Source organism: Streptopelia decaocto (assembly GCF_964273445.1).
Source record: "Streptopelia decaocto genome assembly, chromosome: 2".
NCBI lineage: Eukaryota > Metazoa > Chordata > Aves > Columbiformes > Columbidae > Streptopelia > Streptopelia decaocto.
In genome coordinates, this window is record NC_138655.1 from 92,720,424 (window position 1) to 92,740,978 (window position 20,555).

Sequence of the window (20,555 nt, forward strand, 5' to 3'; positions counted from 1 at the left end):
GTGAAACCTCCCTGCTAAAAGTTTTGTAATATGCCTTGTGCAAACAAGTGATAATTTCAAGTTGCAATACCTAGGACAGAAGGCCTAAACAGTGCTGGGGAACACACAGCAAAAACAGCCAATGAGGTGCAACTAGAGAAAACAATAGCAACAAATGTAGCTGACTAGTTGGTTAAATTCCCATTAATAAAGCAAATAATTTCACAGGTAGATGGTGAATAAGAGGGCAGGGCATGAGAGAAAAATAGATTTTTGATGAGAAAAAAACACCCAACTAATGATTTTTTGGTTTTGCCTAAAGACGCAAACCCCTGGGTATATGGTATGAAGTTTCCTCTTGTACCAGGAAAGTGGTTCTAGTACCTTCAATGTACGCGTTTCTCAGAATCTGTGCTGAGTATCTGATAAGGTAGAATGGTGTTCAAGTTTTATTGCTGTATATTTATAGTATCTGTTGCTACAAATACAAACAAAATTCTTTAAATGCACAATGAGTTATATATAGCATGCATGAAAACATTCTTTACCTATTTGATTAAGAGGCAGACATCCATTCTTGTCTGCCGCTGCCAAGTGACAGACAGCTCTTGGGAAGCTACATGTGCTCCCTCAGGAGCTGCTGTTCATACTTCACTGTCCCACTACCAAAAAAGCCCTTCCACCTCAGTTATCCTTTTGCAAAGAGATAGAAAAGATTTACTTGATGTTCCAGTTCCTCTCACTCATTGGCCCTGAGATTTTCTTCTGTTCTGTTTCACAAAGATATTCTTCATCTATGCAACCCACTTGGTTGATAGCAGAGGTCTCTTATCAGTACAAGTGATTCCTGGATTCATTTAACCAGAAAAATGTCTTCACTGCACATATATATAATCCCTGTAAATATCTTTTAGTCAGAAATCTATGTGTTAAGCTGCTTTTAGAATGATTAAAAGCAAGTTTGTTTTCCATAGGTGGTCAATAGTTTGTCTTTTAATAAAACAAAAATGCTCATGCAAGGCAGCAGTGACAGAAAACTTGCAGTTTGTCCTAACTTGTAGTCTTTAGCCTTTTGCAGTGGATTTGTCCATTATGTAAAGTGGATTTAAGTCCTGCTTTTTCATCTGACATCCAGCAGGCTACAAAATTCCTTTGGGATACATGAAATGTCCTTGCTAGTCTTTTCATTAATTTAAACACTTTTAACAACTATAAGCTGATTGTTTCAGCTGTATTATTGCTGTCCTAAAAGGGATTTAGTAGGAGTGACCTGGTGAAATAATCCTTTGTTGAAGTGAACAGTTTTTAAGAGGGGGTTATTTTATATACTTATTTCCTTAGTTTAGGGCTTTTTGTTCTCAGAGTGAATGTTAAATAAGTACAAGTCAGCAGTATGATGCTGCTTTAATGAAAAAAGTGTGTGGCATTCTGGGATGGTACTAACAGGAATGTTGTGTGTAAAAAAGACCTGGGAAGTAACTGTGCTGCTCCACTTGAATTAATGAGGCTTTGGCTGGCACTCAGTCTCTGATTTAGGGCACCCCATTTTGACAGGTGCAGATAATTTGGAGCGTGTCCAGAAAAGGACAGCATAAACAGTGAGAAAGTATGAACAAGAAAGCAGTCCAAAGACAGGGGTAGAAATCAGGACTGAATGTGGTGTTGTGTCTGTTGAGAAAAAGAAAATGAAGAGGTTATTGAAGGCTTAAGAGGTTGGTACAGTGATGACTGTGATGGGTGAGTTGTCCATGTCTATTGTGGGTTGGATCAAGAGTGATTGGTTCACTTTTCCTCAGGAAGATTTAGCTTTATACTGGTAAACATGCCACAAGGGCAAGCAGGGAAGTGAGCACCTCAGGGAGCAGGGTGAGCCCTTTACAGGAGAAGCCAAGCAAGAAGCTGAGTGTGATTCCGCCAAGCCCCCTCTGGGCATCTCTGACCCAGCCTCAGTTTTCTTCTGAAGCAGCTGTCGAGGGCTGTGCAGACTCCAGAGCTGGTGCAAGTAGATGTATCCAGAAGCACAGGATGAAAGCATGGGGAAATGGGGGCTCTCCTGACAGGGGCAAGCTGTCATGACTAAGACCACCAACTTCTCCACTCGCTTAGGCAACTCCCTCTCTTTCTCAGTTCATACACCTTTGCGCTGCCTTACACTAAGTGAACCCTACAGGAAAAGGGAAAGATGAGAAAAAAAACCAAACACTTTGCATCTCATTTGCAATTTCTCATTTGTTTCACAGCGGGGAGAGGCATCGCACTGGGTGACGACCGGAGGGACCCCGCAGCAGCACACTAGCAATGTGCGACCAGCGTGATAAAGTCACGGGGAGCAGCAAGCTGGGTGCAGCAAGGAGGAGCTCACTGCTCTGACACGTGCATTGGCACTGCGGATGAGTGGCAAACTGGTAGGGGTTGTGAAAGACAGTTGGGAACTCAAAGTTTTCTTCTGTGATGATTTTTAAAATGTTGATTTCCATAACTAGTAATTTTTTGGTGGGCGTCTCCAATTATGGAGAAATTAGAGAAAACAGTTGGTGGCCTGTACATCAAAATAAATTTGAAAGTCACTGGTAAAACTGGGAAATGTGGCTGCTTTCTGAAGTAGCCAAGAGTTTAGTGGAAGGGGTGGATTCAATTTTCTGCTCTGCCTGATTTGCAGGGGCTTTGAGCAGAGTTTCTCACTACCTGGAAGAGTGTTTCCATCTCCAAGAGCAAGAAAAGCATTCAGGAGTGGAGCTGTCTGCCTCTTGTTTTATGAACAGTTTGTTAAAGGTCTTGGATGTATCCTGATTTGGAGAAAAAAAAAAAAAAAAAAAAAAAAAGAAGAGAAAACAAAAAGAAAGAAATTTGTTGCAGCATAGGAAAGCTGCTTTCTTCCCAAGTCACAGAATCACAGAATGTGAGGGATTGGAAGGGACCTCGGAAGATCATCTAGTCCAATCCCCCTGCTGGAGCAGGAACACCTAGATGAGGTTACACAGGAAGGCGTCCAGGCAGGTTTTGAATGTCTCCAGAGTAGGAGACTCCACAACCTCCCTGGGCAGCCTGTGCCAGGGCTCCGTCACGCTCGCTGTGAAGAAATTTCTTCTCAAATTTAAGTGGAACCTCTTGTGTTCCAGTTTGACCCCATTATCCCTTGTCCTATCATTGGTTGTCACCGAGAAGAGCCTGGCTCCATCCTCGTGACCCTCACCCTAAGTCCAATGTTGACACTGGCACATGACTTAGAGTGTGTGCTGTGTCTTCTGTATAAATAATTGTATCTCTTAAATAATATTTTGCCATATGTTAATCCAATTTTATTTATTAACAGATTATTAGCTTATTCCTAGTTAAAGAGATCCACTGTATATATTAAATAGACATGATTTTTGTAGGGCCATTTAAACTTGCCATGCAAATGCCTTATTGAGACAGGTTTCTACAACAGTTTTCAGCTAATTCATGCATGCCCAGGGCGAAAATTTTTTTCCTTTTTGGATATAAAACTTCTGTTGTTCCCCTACCCGCCCCCCCCCCCCCCCCCACACACACACACACACTTCCTTCTCATGTACTCATACACCCCCCGGCCCAATAAACACATGGGAAAATCTTCCCTTGCACTTCTGCTATCCTGGAGTCTCCTGGTGATTTCACACATCTCTGCCGAGCCCAGTTTGTCCATTAACGGTAAAATCACAGTGGAATTTCTATCAAATAATTGAGTGTGTTTATGAGAGCAGATGTGTATTTATACAGCAGACACCAGAGGAACGTGTGGTTGGCTCCAGGGTGCAAAGCCTGCCCTTCGCCTACAACATGCCACTGGCTTTCCAAGTGATTTCCCTCTCACAGCCGATAGACGTTGACTTTGGCAGCATCGTTAGTGATAGACCATATATCATGGTTAATCACATCTGCTTTAAAGACTTCTCATATCCTTCTCAATAAAAAAAGATGTATTTTCTCATTCAAGTTATTTTTATCATAGGTCTCTAGTGCATGGTCATTAAATATACTTTCAACCGTGTTTAGCTGTGCTTTATATGGGTAAACTGATATATGTCTGAAGAGTGCGGTATTTGTATGAGAACAAAACAAAATATATAGCTTTGCCTCTTGCTTTAAAGAAAACTTAATAATTAAACTCAGATTGACACAGATCAAAACATTGGCAAAAATTGCTGGAAACAATGACTCATTTTTTATTTCAATTAACAGTTTCTCAGTTTCACATGTAAACAGTGAAACTGTCAAAAATAATTATCACAGAGGGAGAAAAACCCTATTTCACTCCAAGGTAAGGAAAACAGGCTAAAACAATAGCTGTGGGTACTGATCAAGCCATCAATGAACTGAATTGAATCAGAGAGTTTTTTGCTTCTCTTGGCAGGAATCTTGTTAGTACTTATTTTTATGTTCTTTGAAATATTAATATATTTACTTGTCTAACAACCTCTGTTTGTTGAGGAAAGCTTTCAGCTTACAAATTTTGTAAGGACAAAAGTATTTTAAATTCCTTTAAAAATATATATGTATTTGTACAGTGGAAACATAAGTTATGGAACTTTCAAAATTATCAGAAACATTTTGTTAACTAATCACACTTATAATCTGAATTTTGTTTCCAAACATTTGATTTAAAAATCCTCCGTGGCTCTTTTTGGCACTTGTTAAGATTTTTAACTTGGATTAGATTTCTTTGGTTTTTTTTCCTGACAAACCCAGGTGAATCTGAATTAGTTGTAAAATTGCAAAATTCCTTTTGTTGCTCGTAAACTTTGGAATATGTATGGAAGGGGAAAAAAGGTTTCTTAAATGTATGATGATCTTTATCTGAAATACTGGCATGATAACTCACCTCCTGCAGAGAAAATGACATTATAACAGTCTCCTGCTCCTGTATTTTTTGTTTCCTACCCTGTGTTGTATGTTGTTTCCCAGGATGCATTTCAGGTTCATGAGTTTAAACTGAGATATATAGTCCTCTCTGCATATTATTTCCACTGATTGGTAAGACCACATGGAATTTCTACATCCCGTGTATGTTATTTTGAATCATTTGTGTACTTGTTCATCACTACAGCCTCAGTTTGCTGTTGAGGACGTAAGTAGGAGCAAGTTTCCAAGGGCTGAGGAGGCAGAGTTGGGTCAAGTCTGCACTCAGCTGCAGGCTCTAGCCTGGGCTGTTTTAAGCCCATGAATAATCTCCCCAGAGATGCTGAGATCACTCCTAGGCCTAACGCGTGCGTGGCAGATTGACTCAGTTTGACCCCGTTTGACTCCGGAGTGAAGGAAATGATGCCTCGGTTGACCGTGGCTGTTTGTTTCTCATTTGTCTGCATTTACATACCTTCCTTGTCTGCTTTCCATTAACACGTGGGGCTTCAGCGGCATTTTTTTCACAAACATTTACCACTGGCCAAACTAAACTCCACGGGGCACAGTTGGACACCATCAAGTGCTTTTGAGAAACTGCCCGTGATTTCTCCTTTCAGACAAATTCCCCACAGAGCTTGTGTGCTGACAGCAACTCGTGGCTGATACTCATGCTTGTATCTTCTCCGGCGGTATGTTACTGCAAGGAAAATGCAATAACCCACTTTGGTGCTGTCTTTTGAGGCTCATGAAGCCAGTGTTCATTGGTTGACCCTTGAGATATTTGCTCAGTTATTCAGCTCTTTGTTGGGAAATGTCCTCTTGTCTATGGAAATTTCCTTGGGTTGAATGCTTTTATAAACAATTACAGCCTGTGTTATCTGAGAGTAATAAAACTAAATGGCTTCCTGTCACCATAACCTCTACTTATTTTATACTCCTCATAATTTTCTGAATCTCTGTATGCTCTCTCCTTTCTTGGCTTTGATTTGGAACAAATTCCCTCTTTTTATTTATTATGCTATGATACTGCCTTCATTCAAATGCCTCATTTAAAACTTTCTTTTGTGATCTGATCTTACACATTTTTTTCCTCTCTTAACATCTCTTTCTTTTTAGAGTGGGAGGGGCTTAAGCATAATTGTTCATTTAATTTCTTTAACTAGTACGTTGCCTTGATTCAAATACTCAGTTGAAGAAATAATCCTCTCTCAGAGTTACTACCTGTCTTTTATATTCCCAGCCATTAGTGTATTTTCAGAACACCACAGGTTTATTTCACGGACTGAGCGGGAGGCACAAGGATTCCTGTTACTGAGCGGGTGTGGGGACAAATTAGTCAGGAAGCTATTGCTCAATTTAACTCCAACCACCCTCCTCTCTGAACTGTCAGCTCATATCTGTTTCTGCCCTTTCCAGGTCCATTCATGCTCAGCTGAAAAGCAAAAAAAAATTTTCTGCTTTTTCTGAAACACGTAGGCAGTTTGGGAGTGTTACTGTGAAAATGGATGAAACATCAAACCAGTTGTGTGATCAAAGGTGAAAGAGCTTCAGAGATAACATTTCCTGCATGTATGCACACATTTTTGGAAATAAGACCCTGGCTAAATATCCTATTTCTTACTAGCAAATGTTTTGTCTCCATGTCAGTGCCAGAATTTTAATTGCATTTCTCCCTGACATAAGATACGTAGTCTAAGGAGCTGATGTTGCACTGCAGCTGGAAGTTGATATGAGACTGCAGTGACACATCCTTTGCTGCGGGGTATTTGTCTCCAGCTGTTCCTTGGCAGCCTGGGCTCGGAGACTGCACCTGTGTGTGCTGGGGTAGCGGCAGCCCAGGAGGATCCCCTGCCGTAACATTTGCCTGTGAAACACATATTTTCTCCTTGATGAAATAGGCTTATGTCAACAAAAATGGAAACTTAAATATATATATATATATATATATATATGTAGCGCTGGGAAAAGCCTAAGCATCTTTTCTCTTAAATGTGCAAGGTGATTGATTTTGTGTGCCATACCCCTCACACACGCACACATTCTTCTTCTTCTTTACCAAAGCTGGATGTAGTTGGAAGGTTATGAATGTCCATAGTTGCCAGAGAGCTTAAAACTGAGATACTGTGAAATGCAAAGAAATGGAAATATTTCTCTCACATAAATATGTAGGAATGATTAAATACTAATTGCAAGGAGAATTCTTTGAGATGGCCAAAGATGAACCTCATGTGGTTCTTGTATACACATCTGGAGCAGGACTCCAGTTAGAATGGCCTGGACAAGTGGGTTCTGCTCCACATGTTGATTTTGCACCTTCTTGATTGGTTAGTGTTGCAGCAGCTTCCTAAAAGATCTGTAGGAAGATATAATCCTTCACACAGATGCCCTCATGTAGGAGTAAGAGTGACTTGTGTTCACATAACTTATTTTCTTTTCCAAATGGGAGTAAATCACACTGATCCAAAATAGCATTTCTGTTGACATAGTTGTGTCCACACTAGGGAAGGTAACGGTTTAGCTGGGTGGGTGTAACGCAAGCAGCTTGCAGACACAAACAAACTCCATGATGAGAGGGAACATGACAAGTCTTGCTGGTGTTCTTACCATGAGCGCATGGTGGCTTGCTTCGGTGAAGGAAAACTACTCGTATGCACCCAGGTTGTTCTTTCACTCCCCTGTATTTTCCTTTTACATTCAGTTGCTGCTTAGCTACACTGGGACCAAGTGCAAAGGAGCTTGAGAGGCTCAGGCCGTGTTGGGGTCTGTTGTCATCTTCACTGAAAATGTTAGGTAAGTGTATCTTTTTTGTTATAAATTGAAATGTTTTTGAATGATCTCTTTTGACCCACCATTGCCCCTCTTTGTTTAGCATTCAGTTCTGTCAGGAACTTCAAAATGTAGTGTTCCCTTATACTGCCACTAAGTTGAATAATACATGCATATTATTTAGTCCAAGCTGTCTCAAGCAGTTAGTTGCCTTCTGGAGACTATCCAGACGTTTCTTGAAAAGAGATGACTAGGAAAGAAAGAAACAATTTCACTTGATGAACTGACCAGCATATCTTTTGTCTCAGTCATCTTTCACTTAGAAAATCTTGTTCAAATAAAATAATTTTGCTTGAGACATAAGCAGGTTGTTTGGTTTTTGTGTGTTTTGGTTTGGTTTTGGTTTTTTCACCCATGAGGCTCAAAACTTTACAAAGGTGGTAAAACATAATTATCCCAGACAAACAGGAGTAGAAACTGAGTCACAGTCCTTGGGTTAAACTTAGTAGAAAAGCGAAGAGGGAAACCATGGTAGTCTGGAGTATTTGGCTTCCTTCAAATACTAGCAAGATTCCTTTCTGCATAGCCATCCTTTCTGCAAAACAGAAAATGTTTCTGCTCAGGGTACAAAAGCATGCCTAAAATGTAATGCTCTCTGTACAACTCTGGGTTACCAGATGGGCAACAACACTTCTCCACTGTAAGAGCACTGAATGTGAGAAAAATAAATGGCTAGTTCATTTTTGCAAGGAAGGTGCTGCAACATCACTGTGAATTCAAGGAGCTTGGTATTCCTGAAGTGTTTTTGCAAGATTATTTTTTAGGTTCACTCTTTAGTTGCATAACAACATATGCTTTCCCTATTTACAATGTTAAAATAGACCAAGGTAAAAAAAAAAAATACTCCCACTGCAAATGATATGTCACTGACATCTACTACTGATACACCGATGTCTTTTTCCACCAAAGCCAGCTAGATACTGCCTCAATCTGCCATGAAATACCTGTAAGCTCAGAGCCATAAAATGTAGCAACGTGCAAAGAAATGAACCCAAAGAAAAAGCATCTGCTTGGCAATCAGAACTTGGAGATTGTCCCTTAAAGTGTTGGTAGCTCCCCGGATCTCCCTAGTGTTTCCAGCAGATATTTAGGGTTGGAAGGAAGAAATGCTTCAACTAAGCCTGAAGGCACTTGTTGGAAGGTGTCCCAAAATGTGGAGATTGTCACTAGCGGGGATCAGTCTTTTTTGGTGGCAGATGTTTTATGCTCAACAGTGACTGGAAGGAAAATTTGCCACCCAGCAACTGTCAAACACAAGATGTCTGCAGTGTGTTAAGAGCTTTAGAAATAAAATACTAGGTTGTGATAGAGGTTTGCTTTATGTGAAGTTACTCTCTCGTCAAAATAATTTTGAGGAAGAATTGTTTTCCTTTTTTAACACCTGTTTTTGACATTTCTGAAATGGAAAAGCTTTTTGTTGTTGTCAGAATGACTCTGTTATGAAATGTAGATGTAGGTAGGGTAAGAAAGAAGTTCTAACAAATACATTTGAGGGATTCCTGCAAAGAGTTCTTGCACATGAAATAAAAATGTATGTTCTAGCACCTCTCAACCTTCCCATATCATAAACAAATGTGTAAATGGAAAGGTCAAATTCTCAGCTGTGCGCCAGGATTAAAACAAGCAGCAAAGCCTATCTCCTCTCAGCTCCACCCTGAGCCCTCCCCTTCCCCAGCACCTCCCCTACTGTTAAACTTCAACCAGTCGCCCATCCCAAATCCTGGGCTTGAAACCAGCATGGTGCTGAGGACACCAAGAACATTTCTTTTTGGTGGACCGTGGTTTTGTAAGAGAGTGGTGTCCATTTGCATTCACGTGGAGGTTTGGACAGACACCAAAGGGCCTTGGTGGAGATGGCTTGGTCGGCAGAGAGAGGGTGATAGGTTAAAAGTGCATGATGGCTGCAGTTCATCGCTAGGATATCAGTAATGCAGACATGCCTGTATGTTTTTGGATTCCAGGCACACGTATCTGAATACACAGAGCTAAATCAGGGTTGCTGCTCAAAACCTTTATCAAGTGTCCTCAGCCAGAAACCCCGAAGCCTCCCGCATTTATCTTCACCACGCAGCGGAACTGCTGCAGTGGGTTGCAAAGCGTTGTACTTAAGCAATGAAGTCTGGAGAGAAATGAGTCTTCTGTGCAATTATTTCATACTTTCTGGCTCTTCTGATTCAGTCTAGTGCTGAACCTCTCCCTTCTCTCCCCCTTCCCATTTGCCCCACGAGGCCTCCCTGACCTTATAATCCACCCACGGTTTCCATGTTACTGTCAGCCTCCTTACACTTGACTGATGAGAAATATGTGATTATTCAACACATCATAAAAACAGCCAGAGCAAATGAAGGAGAAATCTGGAAAGTATTTATAGAAAATCTGTAAACAATCATTGCAATTCAGCTATTCAAAGCTGTGCACACATTAGCTTATTAGCTGTTGAGCTGTCAGATGTTCTTTGGTTCTTTCACCTTTGTTAAAAATTAGGAACTTCTTTGTTAAACTCTCAGCTATTTTGTATTTCGTACATTTCTGTTTGCAGAAACAATTTATTTTTTGAGCCACAATAACTGATTTTTTTTTTTCCCCTATGACTGCACATCATTTCATTGACTTCAGAGGTTTGACAAGCATCAATTCACTGACATTCCTTGTGTGCTAAAAGGCTTCTTGACGTGACTTCAAGCATATGCATCTGTTTGCTGTGTACAGCTCAACATCAAATTTGGAGAAGTAGGAAAGAGGAGGTGAGAAAGAAGCAGCCATGAAATTCTTCTGAAAAGTAACACAATGCAATGGAGAGACATGTGTTGCAAAGTCACTCTTCTCTGTGAGAGGCAGGGGTGTTTTTTACTCACCATAGCATGATTTAACCAGAGCGGGATGACTCCATCAAGGCTTTTGGGGTAAACCAGCTCTCGATTGTAGGTATACAGTATCCAAAAGGATATAGACACAAACTGGAACCAAAATACAAAATGAGAGAAATCTCAAAATGGAAGACAAACATAACTGATGGGATTTGGCTAGTGCCTTCATTTCTGAGAAGGCAAAACGTCTCCTACATGGAAAGTGGTGATACCGCATGATAAACTCACGTATCTCACATGTTACAACATAAAGAAAGGAATTTACTCTGAGGTGCAGTTTTCTGTGTTGATACTGTGAGGAAAAACCTCCTTTATAAACTGCCAACACTGACGTTTTCTGTGGAATACTGATTAGCTTTAAACTTCCCCCCCCCCGCCTTTTGCAGATGGGATCTTTTGATGGTCCAGAAGTATTCCTCCAGGGATCGGCTGTCAAGCCACAGCGCTAGTTCTGCTCAGTAACAAAGTAAAAACAGATCTTGGTAAGAAAGTTCACCTAAAACTTATCCTTCTTCCCAATTCATAAGCTTAATTCCTGAACTGCAGGTGCAAGCTGCACTGTGGGCATCCATTTTTATCCCAACAGAATTTACAGTGGGAGAACTTAACTGGAGGAAATGAACCCTGGTATTGGTTACTGACACATGGAAGCTGATTTGAACTTTTTTGTCCTGGCTTCATATTACAGTATCACAGTATGCTTGGGATCGGAAGGGACCTCAAAAGATCATCTAGTCCAATCCCCCTGCTGGAGCAGGAACGCCTAGGTGAGGTCGCACAGGAACAAGTCCAGGTGGGTTTTTGAGCACACTTTGTGCTTGGGGTCGGAAATCAAGGGTGTGAGATCCCGGAAGAATCAGACTAACCTGTGCCTCTGTCCTGCGGGCACGGTGAGGATGCCTGGGGGGGATGTGACAACAGCATGATGAATACTGCTGTGCAGGGAAGATAAATTAGGCAGTCTTTCTGTCTCCATCCCTGGCAGGACATTTTTTAGTGAACCAGCTGGCTGAGCTGCTTGTGGACCGGATTTAAGCAGCTCTTCTCAGCTCTTCGATATTCAGAGGTGGCTGCAGGCTTCAAGTACATGGAGCAGCACCTTCATGTGTAAGTATCCCATCAGTTCCCGTTCAGCCCACAGCATTTCAATAAACAGTATTGTCTCTGAGGGAGTAGGTGGTTTGTGGTGAAGCGGATGTAGGCTGTCGCTATAATTATTGTCCTGCAAATATGTTTCTCTCCAGCACTTATTTAAAGCTACACTGGAATCAGACAAGGAGATGTGAGATTTTGCTGCCTCTTAGGTACCCTCTCATGTCCCCCTGGCCCATGCTGCCCTTTAGAGAAATGCCCTAAGTCGACAAATCCACAGCTATTTGGACCATGAGATTAACAGAGAGGTGACACCTCATTCATCCTTTGGGGTCAATCTGTGTTCGCTTGGGGACAGCAACCCTAAAGTTCGTGCAAGAGGCTTTGCTTTCAACCATGACAGGCTCAGCAATGTTTCTTCTTCTAAATAGTCCAAATCCATTTTCAAATGGTAAGAGAAAGCCTACAGTTTTTACCTATTTTAGACACATGCATGTTATGCTAGACACACCCCTAATCATTTATGCAAACATTGTTTTTGTGTACAGAGGTTACTTACTGTGGACACTGGGAAAGCCAGGACACTGAAAAGAAGGTCTCTGCTGGAAATTACGCACTTAGCACATCGCAGTTTCTTAATTAGTCTCAACACATCAGCCAGGAAGGACACCCCATAGAAGACAGCCTGCAAAATCTAAAGTAATTACACCTAATGAGGGAAACTCATCCAGCTTTAATTAGCACGTTCCTCAATGAACTCTGCTCTTGCTCTTCAGGGAGCTGTTTTGTTCATGAGCTGCAAACCCACGTGAGGGAAATAGCTGTTGGCTAAATCTTTTTTACTAACTGGAACTGATTAAATAAAGTTGTTCAGGAGATAACTTTAACAGTATCTCACTTAATAGACCAAACAGAGATGTGTGATGTGATTCAGATGGGAGGGTTGGAAGGACATGTTGAAAGCCAGCTCCTTTCACACTTCCTATGGTAATTGTTACGTTCAATATATTGGAGCATGATAGGACAAAATATACCAGGAAATGTTTCCTGTAAAGCAATTGCTAGAAAGGTTCTGCCAACAGTACAGGGCCTTCTTTCCAGGGACTCACAGTGCAGTTGATCTCAGTGTCAAGTAGCTCAAAATGCTCTAACATGAGAATTATGTGCAGAAGTTATCAAAATTTGATTGCTGAACTTGGAGGGATTCAGGAAAGGGCTTCAAGTGCTTAGAAGCAGAGTTCCCGAGTTCAGTAACTAGAATTATATAAGTTAAACTATTTAAAACTAATGAATTTTGGAGTTGGAGTGGGGTTGGTTATGGTGGTTTGGTTTTGGGAGGTTTTTGCGTGTGTGTGTGGTTTTTTTTTCTTTGAATCATTTACGAGTAATGAAGGGGGAGTTGTCTGGGCGGATGCTAGGAGAATTTGGTAAAGAACTAGTGCACAGTGCACAATAATGCACAATAATGCACTGTGTACTAAGTGCACAGTGACAAAACAGAATTCTGCAAATTCTGTATAAAATTATCAGAATATTGTGGCTTAAGCCAATATCACTTTTCTGATTACTCTGTTTTCTCTCCTAACACTACACAGCAGATCATGTTGAACCAGATTTGTCAGATATAAAAAAGCAAGCCCCAGCAGAAAAATACTTATCCTGCTACCTTCCCTTTGGCACTGAGTCTAGTTCAATCCTGTTAACTTACGGGGTGCCCTCTTCTTTTTAAGGCTAGGTTATCCCAGAGTGATGCAATATGGGCGATTCAGCCTGCTGCACTCCCTGGACCAGTTAGGGATGCTTAAATGGAAAGAGACTGTTACAGCTTTCAGGATGAGATCCTTTTGCCATGATCTTACTCTGAATCAGATATTTATTTAGAGTGAAATGTCTGAAGTTGTGGCCAATTACTTCATCAGTTTCTGAAGAGGCTGAGAAGGGTGGTGCTAGGGAGGGGACAGAATTAGTGCAACACTTTTCCATCAGAAATTCCTCTATTATCAAAATATCTGAGGGAAGGAGGGGCCTATGATTTCACCATGCCCATTGTCAAACAAAGGTTTCTGCAAGCTTTAGTTTGCAGAGACTGAGTCTTCCTGGGGAGTAAAATGACCTTAGTTTGTGTGACCCAAAGTATCAGTGCAGTTGTCCACAACCATCCCCATCCATTTTGTGGCTTCCAAGCAAGTGGAAAAGACACGTCCTTCCTTCTCTATCCTTGCCACAGTCTGGATGGTCCCCACAGTAGACTGCAGCCTGGTGCCACTGGTGGAATGTCCCCTGTCCTCACACAGACCCACTGTGATGGAGGTGCGGTGGTCCATGGTCACTCAGGACCAGGAATTGGAGGTCATGCGCCACTTGGTTCAGCTGCAAAGCCCTATCAAAAGGGTGGCATGAACAGCCACGTTTTTACACAAAAAAAAAACAAGCAGCTTCATCAGAACCCGCATACAGTTTTGTTCAATTCTGAGGCACCCAAACCAGCTCTTTAAAATGTGATTCTTTTCCCATTATTGCAATTGGCCTCTGTAACTGCGGGCACAATTTCTCAGTAGGGATTCAGCCCTCCAAATCACGGATCTGGTTCAGAGAAGCCTGTACTGCGGTGCAGCAAACCCAAGAACATGTTCAACCCACACATGTGCCTCAACCCTTGGCCTTACCAGGACACCAAAAAACAAATCCTTGAAGAGCTAAAATAAGCCTGGTAATAAACAGAAGCTCTTGTTACACCCTGTAGAGTAAGCAGTAACTTTCTGTAAAAAGCATGAAAAATGAACATGACGGTGGTGACAGTCTGGTGACACATGGTGACTAATTGCCAATCAAGCAATTAGGGAGAGGCCTGGTTCCCAGAGGATGGGGCTATTATTATCTTGTTCATGGTCAGCCTTACATTAATCATGGGCCAGGGATAGGCTGCTTCTTTCACCCCCCCTTCAAAATTAACTAAAACAAACATTTCTGAAAAGAAACAGTCACAAAACAGCCACATTCTCAGTCTGGTATATATTCTATCATATGCAGGGGAGGACAATGTTATCTTCTGTATGGAAAATGCTTATCTGAATGTGTAACCTGACCCATTTCTCTGGCTGAACTTGGAGAAAAGCAACTCCTAGAGAAGTCTGAACTCTGTCTCAGAAGTTTGGTTTTGCACTGCTCATAGCTCTATCCTTGTCCATCTCTGTGGTTTCAAAGGGGTTTCGGTCAGTTTGGGATTATCCTGTATTTTCAGGAGCAATGGAAGGATAGACAAATAATTTTCACGCCAGGAAACTGAACCTGGCTAGAACCACTCCTAGCATTTCAGTAACGCTCAGTCTGGCAGGGTGCACTGCCAGTAGACTAGAGTTTACAGGCTTGTTCCTATAAGAAAGGCACATCCAAATCTTGCAGCCCTTTACTAATGGGAAAATGTTGACATAAAGAAATTTAAAAATAATAATAAAAAAACAGTCAAATTATTCCAGATGTTCTGTGAATTTCCCAAACAGCAGTGCTGGCACTCACGAATCCATTGCAGCCACTCATGGAATATAAATCCACTGGCTGTAAATAAAGAGGATCCCCTAAAGTATTCCCACACGAACAGAAGGAAGACTGGAAGCATTCAGAAAGCTAACAATCAACCCAAAAGGGAGAGTATGGATGTGATTATCCCTGTTGGAGGGATGCTGCTTTCCTCCCTAGGCCGTGCAGAGCTCCATGGCACTAGGTGCTGAAGAAATACTTAATTTGGCCAGATCGGTTTTCCAAGCTGAGAGTCATAGTGACAAAAACAAACCTTAATTTTTATCTGCTGCAGTGATCAAAGGGGTGTTTCTGTTTGACCTGACATGATTTACTTTCACATATAAGATCTGTCCATATGTGTATATTGAAATCTCTAACTACTACAAATAAAACAGGCTCCAAGCTCTTCCCTTAAGGGGAAATAAATCCAATATTCTGAGTAGGCTATTAGACATAACAGTCAACATTTAGTGCAGACACACAGCCATTCACATGATAACAACCTGGATAATAGATATACTAAATACTGGGTCTTTTTTTTAAAGTAAATAAAAAACGACTTTCAGAAGAATTGAAAATATTTCAATTACGAGAGACAAAAGCATAAGGAATAAAATGGGACAGGAATGCAATTAATAGTTTTTAAAGGTGCAGTGTTATTGTTATACAGTGATTTACTAATAGATTTAGAGTAGTGAACAGATTTGTATGAGCTCTGATATTTCAGGCCAGGAATGATTCAGCTTGTACTGTTTTGTGTCATAGACAAATGAATATAAAACCATTTCTATCTGTCATTTCTGCTTGTTCAATAATTGGTCAATGAACTCCTTTGATCCAAAACCCACTTTTTTTTTTTCTCCCTACAAAAAAATATTTCCTTTCTGAATCCTGATTGCTATGATCATTAACTAGAAAAATGAATCTGAAGTAACGTCAGGGCTGTAGCTCTCTGGGGAGAACTGCATGACTAGTGAGGAATTGAATGAGGTGCTAAAAGAGGGTCATATCTAGAAGAAATTCTTCCAGCATCCCTCCAGCAGAGTTAGGAGTCAAACTGCATTTCCATCCCCTGGAAAATGTCACGTTTCCCAGTATTTCCATTTCAGATCAGAGCGAACTGGCCACGGCAGATTTCTGCAAAAAGACATTTTAAAATCCAGTTCCAAACAGCTAAGAGGAATTTTGAGGGAGAGGACTTTCCAAGCAATTCAGGTGGCCGGTGCCAGCAGCCAGGCAGTCACAGCCTGGCAGGAGACAGGCAGAAGATTTGGACAAGCTTTCTGTGTGCCTGGCTCTGAGATAAGCCTTCAAGGCATGGCCTAAGGGGAACCTTTTTCCCCACTCTTCTTCCTGGGACCATATTTCCCTGCATCCCGAGGTGTTTCCTGAGACTACTTCCAAAAGGCTCAGAAATGAAACACATCAGGTGTGCACCTGATAGACCACCCTCTGGTTGACAGCCATCTCTTTTTCCTTGAGGTCCCTCAGCTGCAACAGGGAGTGTTTTAATGCCAAATCATGGGACAAGTATTCTAGGTCCTGCAGAACCCCACAGGGAGCTCCACACTCCCTGAGTCCTATTGTCTTCTCACCCTCTTCCTACGTTATAACATGTCTCAGAGAACTTTTGTCACTTGGAGATACCCACAAACGCCATCCAGATAAATGTGAGAAGGGAGGATGAGGGCATTTCTCTCCCTGAGCCCTTTTCTCTTTTTGGCAATCCTGTAGAAGAAGGACTACTGGCCATGAAAGAATGATTTTGTGCATCTTGCCCCATTGTCACATTTTCTGCATGAGAGACAGGTAACATCAGGCCAAACCATCTCCCTGTTGGCTGACAGCTCTGTTTTAGCATCAGGATCAGATTAATAAGTGGTTAAAACATGGGAGACAAAGGACTAGTAAAGTGGAGCAAGGGTCCCTGCTCACAGAGATTTCATGAGACCTGACCTGTTAAGCAGATCTGCAAATGAGCTGCAAAAGGAGTGAACATGGAGGTGGAAAAGCTTTGTAAATTTTCTCTTTTTTTTTCTTTCAAAGCAAAGCCTGTCTGCAAAATTGCTGAAGAGTCTTAGGATACTGAGTGCCTGAGAGATCAAATAGCAGGTGAAAATCCATGTGGATAAGTGCAATGTAATGCATTTCAGAAAAAAAAAAAAAAAAAAAAAGCCAACAAAACACAACCAACAGAATACTGCAATTGTATGTTTTTCAGCAGTGGGTTCTAAACTATCACCATCCAGGAAAGAAATGTTGGACTTGCTGTGGATAGCACGCTCAAACTGCCATCTCCTTGCTTATCAGTAATCAAAAAAGACAAATGGAAAGTTAAGGATTGTTAAGAAGAAATAAACAGACAAGGAAACACCTTTAGGCCACTGTATAAATCCATGCTGTGCTTATAGCTTAACCACTGCAGCCTGCCCTACTTACCCCTTCCTGAAACTACAAAAAACTACTGCAACTACTGCAAAGGGTGACAAGGATGTTTTAATGAAAGAAGCAGCCCTTTGTGAAGAGAGATGAAAACAGCTCGGACTTCCAGCTTGCAGAAAAGAATAACTGAGGGAAAAATCTGGTAGACATCCCTAATGAGCAGGAAAAAAAAAAAAAGTGAACAGGGATGAACAATTAAATTGTAACACAGAAGTAAAGAGACATCCAATTCAGTTGTCAGGAAGCAGCTTTACACCAATAAAATGAACTGCTCTTTCATGCAAGGTGAACTTGGCGTTGTGGCGCTCATTGCCACAGGATAGGGAAGGTATCATAAGTATAAAATGTATGTTTTTCCTTTAGATAGGCGAAGGGAAGGCTTTGATGGGTATTAGCTACTTTGGCCTGGATTTGGGTAAATAGGTATGCCATTGTGAAGGTAGAGACATAAAAAGTTTGTTTTACACTTATACCCACTCTTGTCTTGTGCAGCCTTTCCCTGATTATCCACTGCTGGTCACTAACAGAAGCTAGATGCTAATTTCAATGAGTATTTATGCATCCTAAAATACTGGGAGATGAATTACTTGCTTTATGCTCTTGATCTCATGCTTTAGAGCTGTGTTATCTACTGGGTGACAGATCTCATTATAACAGTGCCAGGGGATGGAGATGCTGTTTTACCTGAGGGTATGGCTGGTAATTTAAGGCGCTGGCTTTACCCAAAAACCAAAGGAGAGGAGCGGGGCACACAGGAAACAACTCGTCTGGGACTTGGCTGGTAGAGTTTTAGTCTACTGACATACGTTCCATCAGGAGGAACGGAATATCCTCAAGGTTGTTGAACCCTCACCATTTGATTGCTGGTATTTCAGAAAAACTAGTTTTTAAGAACACCACAAAAAGCCTAGGTGTACCAATATGGAGATAACATAGCAACAAATCATACACATGCCATCTAAATACAGTGATGTACGTGCTGTCACCCTTGCGCAGCTGGCTTGGCCACTGAGAAGGGTGTTGCGGCTCCCTGAAGCCCAGGCTGTTGTAGCCACCTCACCTGCCATTCATCACCTCTTGGTTGCAAGTATGCAAGTTGGGAATGGACCCAACTTTCCCAACTCCCCAGGGGTCTCCAAAGGCCCCGCTTGGAGCTGGGGAGCCTTTAGGCTTCCATTGAATTCCATGGCAGGGTGTCTACTTCTGAAGAATAAAAGTAGAGATAAAAACACCCCAGGCCAGACCTCCCACTGGTATTTAACTCTGACAGTCACACAGAAGGAACAAAGGGCTACGGAGGTCTCTGTGGTCATCCTTCAGATTAGCAAGTGTCCCTGAAATATGTCCCTTGTAGGAACCCTCTCCACATGCCTGGTCCTTTCACCCCACTGCCACCACCACCACCATGAGCCACTGCTGAACCACTTGGACCATGAATAAGCCTTCTCTCTTGATGTATCGTCTCTCTTGCTTTCATTTTGTTTTCTAACTTGTGAAACCGTAACGTATTAGGAGAACCAGAATATATATCGGCCTACATTTTTCTGTGTACTTTTAGGAAACGCAGAGAGCAGTTGATAGCACTGTTAAAACACATGTAATAGTGTCACAAGCTTCTCTCTCTGCAGGCTGGCATTTCTTTCACTTGTGCTCTAAACTGATTTTTTAACTAAGCATGTACTCCGAACGGCTAAATTAGCGCAGTGCTATGCTTTGTTTTACCTTTTCTATAATTTACAGGACTTAAAAGACTATTAAAAAATTGTAGTCAAACTCCAAGCAGCATTATAATGAGTATTGAATTAAGGGTTAGATAATAGGCATCAAACTTGCACATGTCCTGGATAGACATATTCTACCTTTCTGCCCTTCTCCTCACAGATAACTTGCCTCTTTCACAAAGAAACAGCTAGCTTCAGAGTACATTTTTAAAGCCAAGCAGCTTGCCAGCTGATATTCTTTCTGAATAAAACCTGTGAATACATTTTGCAGCATAACCATGTATCCCTGCTTAGTTTGCTCTGGGGTATAAACCGTTAAAGGAAGCAGTTTAACAGCAGCAAATATACCAGCTGCATATGTCTTGAGGCACAGATGGCAGACAAACAAATAGGCATATTGGTATCACTGTACAACAAGATTTGCTTACCAGATTGAGGACTGTCAAATATTTCCACTGCCCACCATAACGGAACACTTCAGATGGCCGCTCTTCTGTTCTCACATGCGCGATTGCATAGACGACAAAAAAATACCAGACAAAAACAAGGCAATGGTACACCGTGAGAGTAGATATTTCCATGCTTTAGTTAAGAGCAAGCGATAATCAGTCCAAAAGCAGCTTTTCTCTTAAGGTTCTCGGCCGCTGTGCATGGGAAAGGGCAGGGCAGGAGGGTTTGCTTTGGAACTGACTGGGGACACTTTGTCACTTCGCTCCTGTCGAAAGGAGTATGCACCAGGCTGTGAACTTCGCTTCTGTTTGTTTCCCTTTTCACTGTACGGATAGGCTGTGGGGTGGGAGGGATGAGAAGAATAGGCTTATTCCCCGGATTTAAATGTCTTGCTCAAGATTAGTGAAGATTAGTTGCGGAGTTACATAAGTTTTTTGGGTTTCTTTTTTTTTTTTTCTTGCAAAAGTGGGGGAAGCTCTGCCACTTATTTTGTGTAACAGGCTGTTGTGCTGTGGGTAGCAAGTGAAAACCCGCAGCATTTTATTCCCTCGGAGCTACGCATGTAGTCATGTCCCCAGCTCATCTTGGGAAGCCTCTGAAACTGTTTATTCCTTGTGCCAAAGGAAAAAGTGGGAAACATAACAGTCTGTGAAAGAAAAACAAGTTGATTTGTTGATGGGCTATGGAGGTGGCAAGGAAGCTGAGAGGGTTTGTAGGCAAGGTCCTTGGGGTTGAAAATGACTGTGAGCATTGACATTTTCTTGGTGAGAAAAGGCTCTGCTGCCTTTATGGCACT

The 20,555-nt window shown here is 41.6% G+C and overlaps 1 protein-coding gene across 2 annotated transcripts in view; it reads right to left on the bottom strand.

Annotated features, from left to right (window-relative positions):
• Positions 1-20,007, bottom strand: part of ADTRP (androgen dependent TFPI regulating protein) — a 33,890-nt gene extending 13,883 nt beyond the window's left edge. For both annotated transcript variants that reach the window (XM_082043894.1, XM_082043893.1), the window contains exons 1-3: positions 19,738-20,007; positions 12,187-12,321; positions 10,524-10,625 (exon numbers count right to left, since the gene is read on the bottom strand). In XM_082043894.1, coding sequence (XP_081900020.1) covers positions 10,524-10,625; positions 12,187-12,321; positions 19,738-19,890 — 390 coding nt within the window. In that variant the 5' untranslated portion in view covers positions 19,891-20,007. The remainder of the gene's footprint in view (positions 1-10,523; positions 10,626-12,186; positions 12,322-19,737) is intronic.
• Between the last annotated feature and the right edge of the window lie 548 nt (positions 20,008-20,555).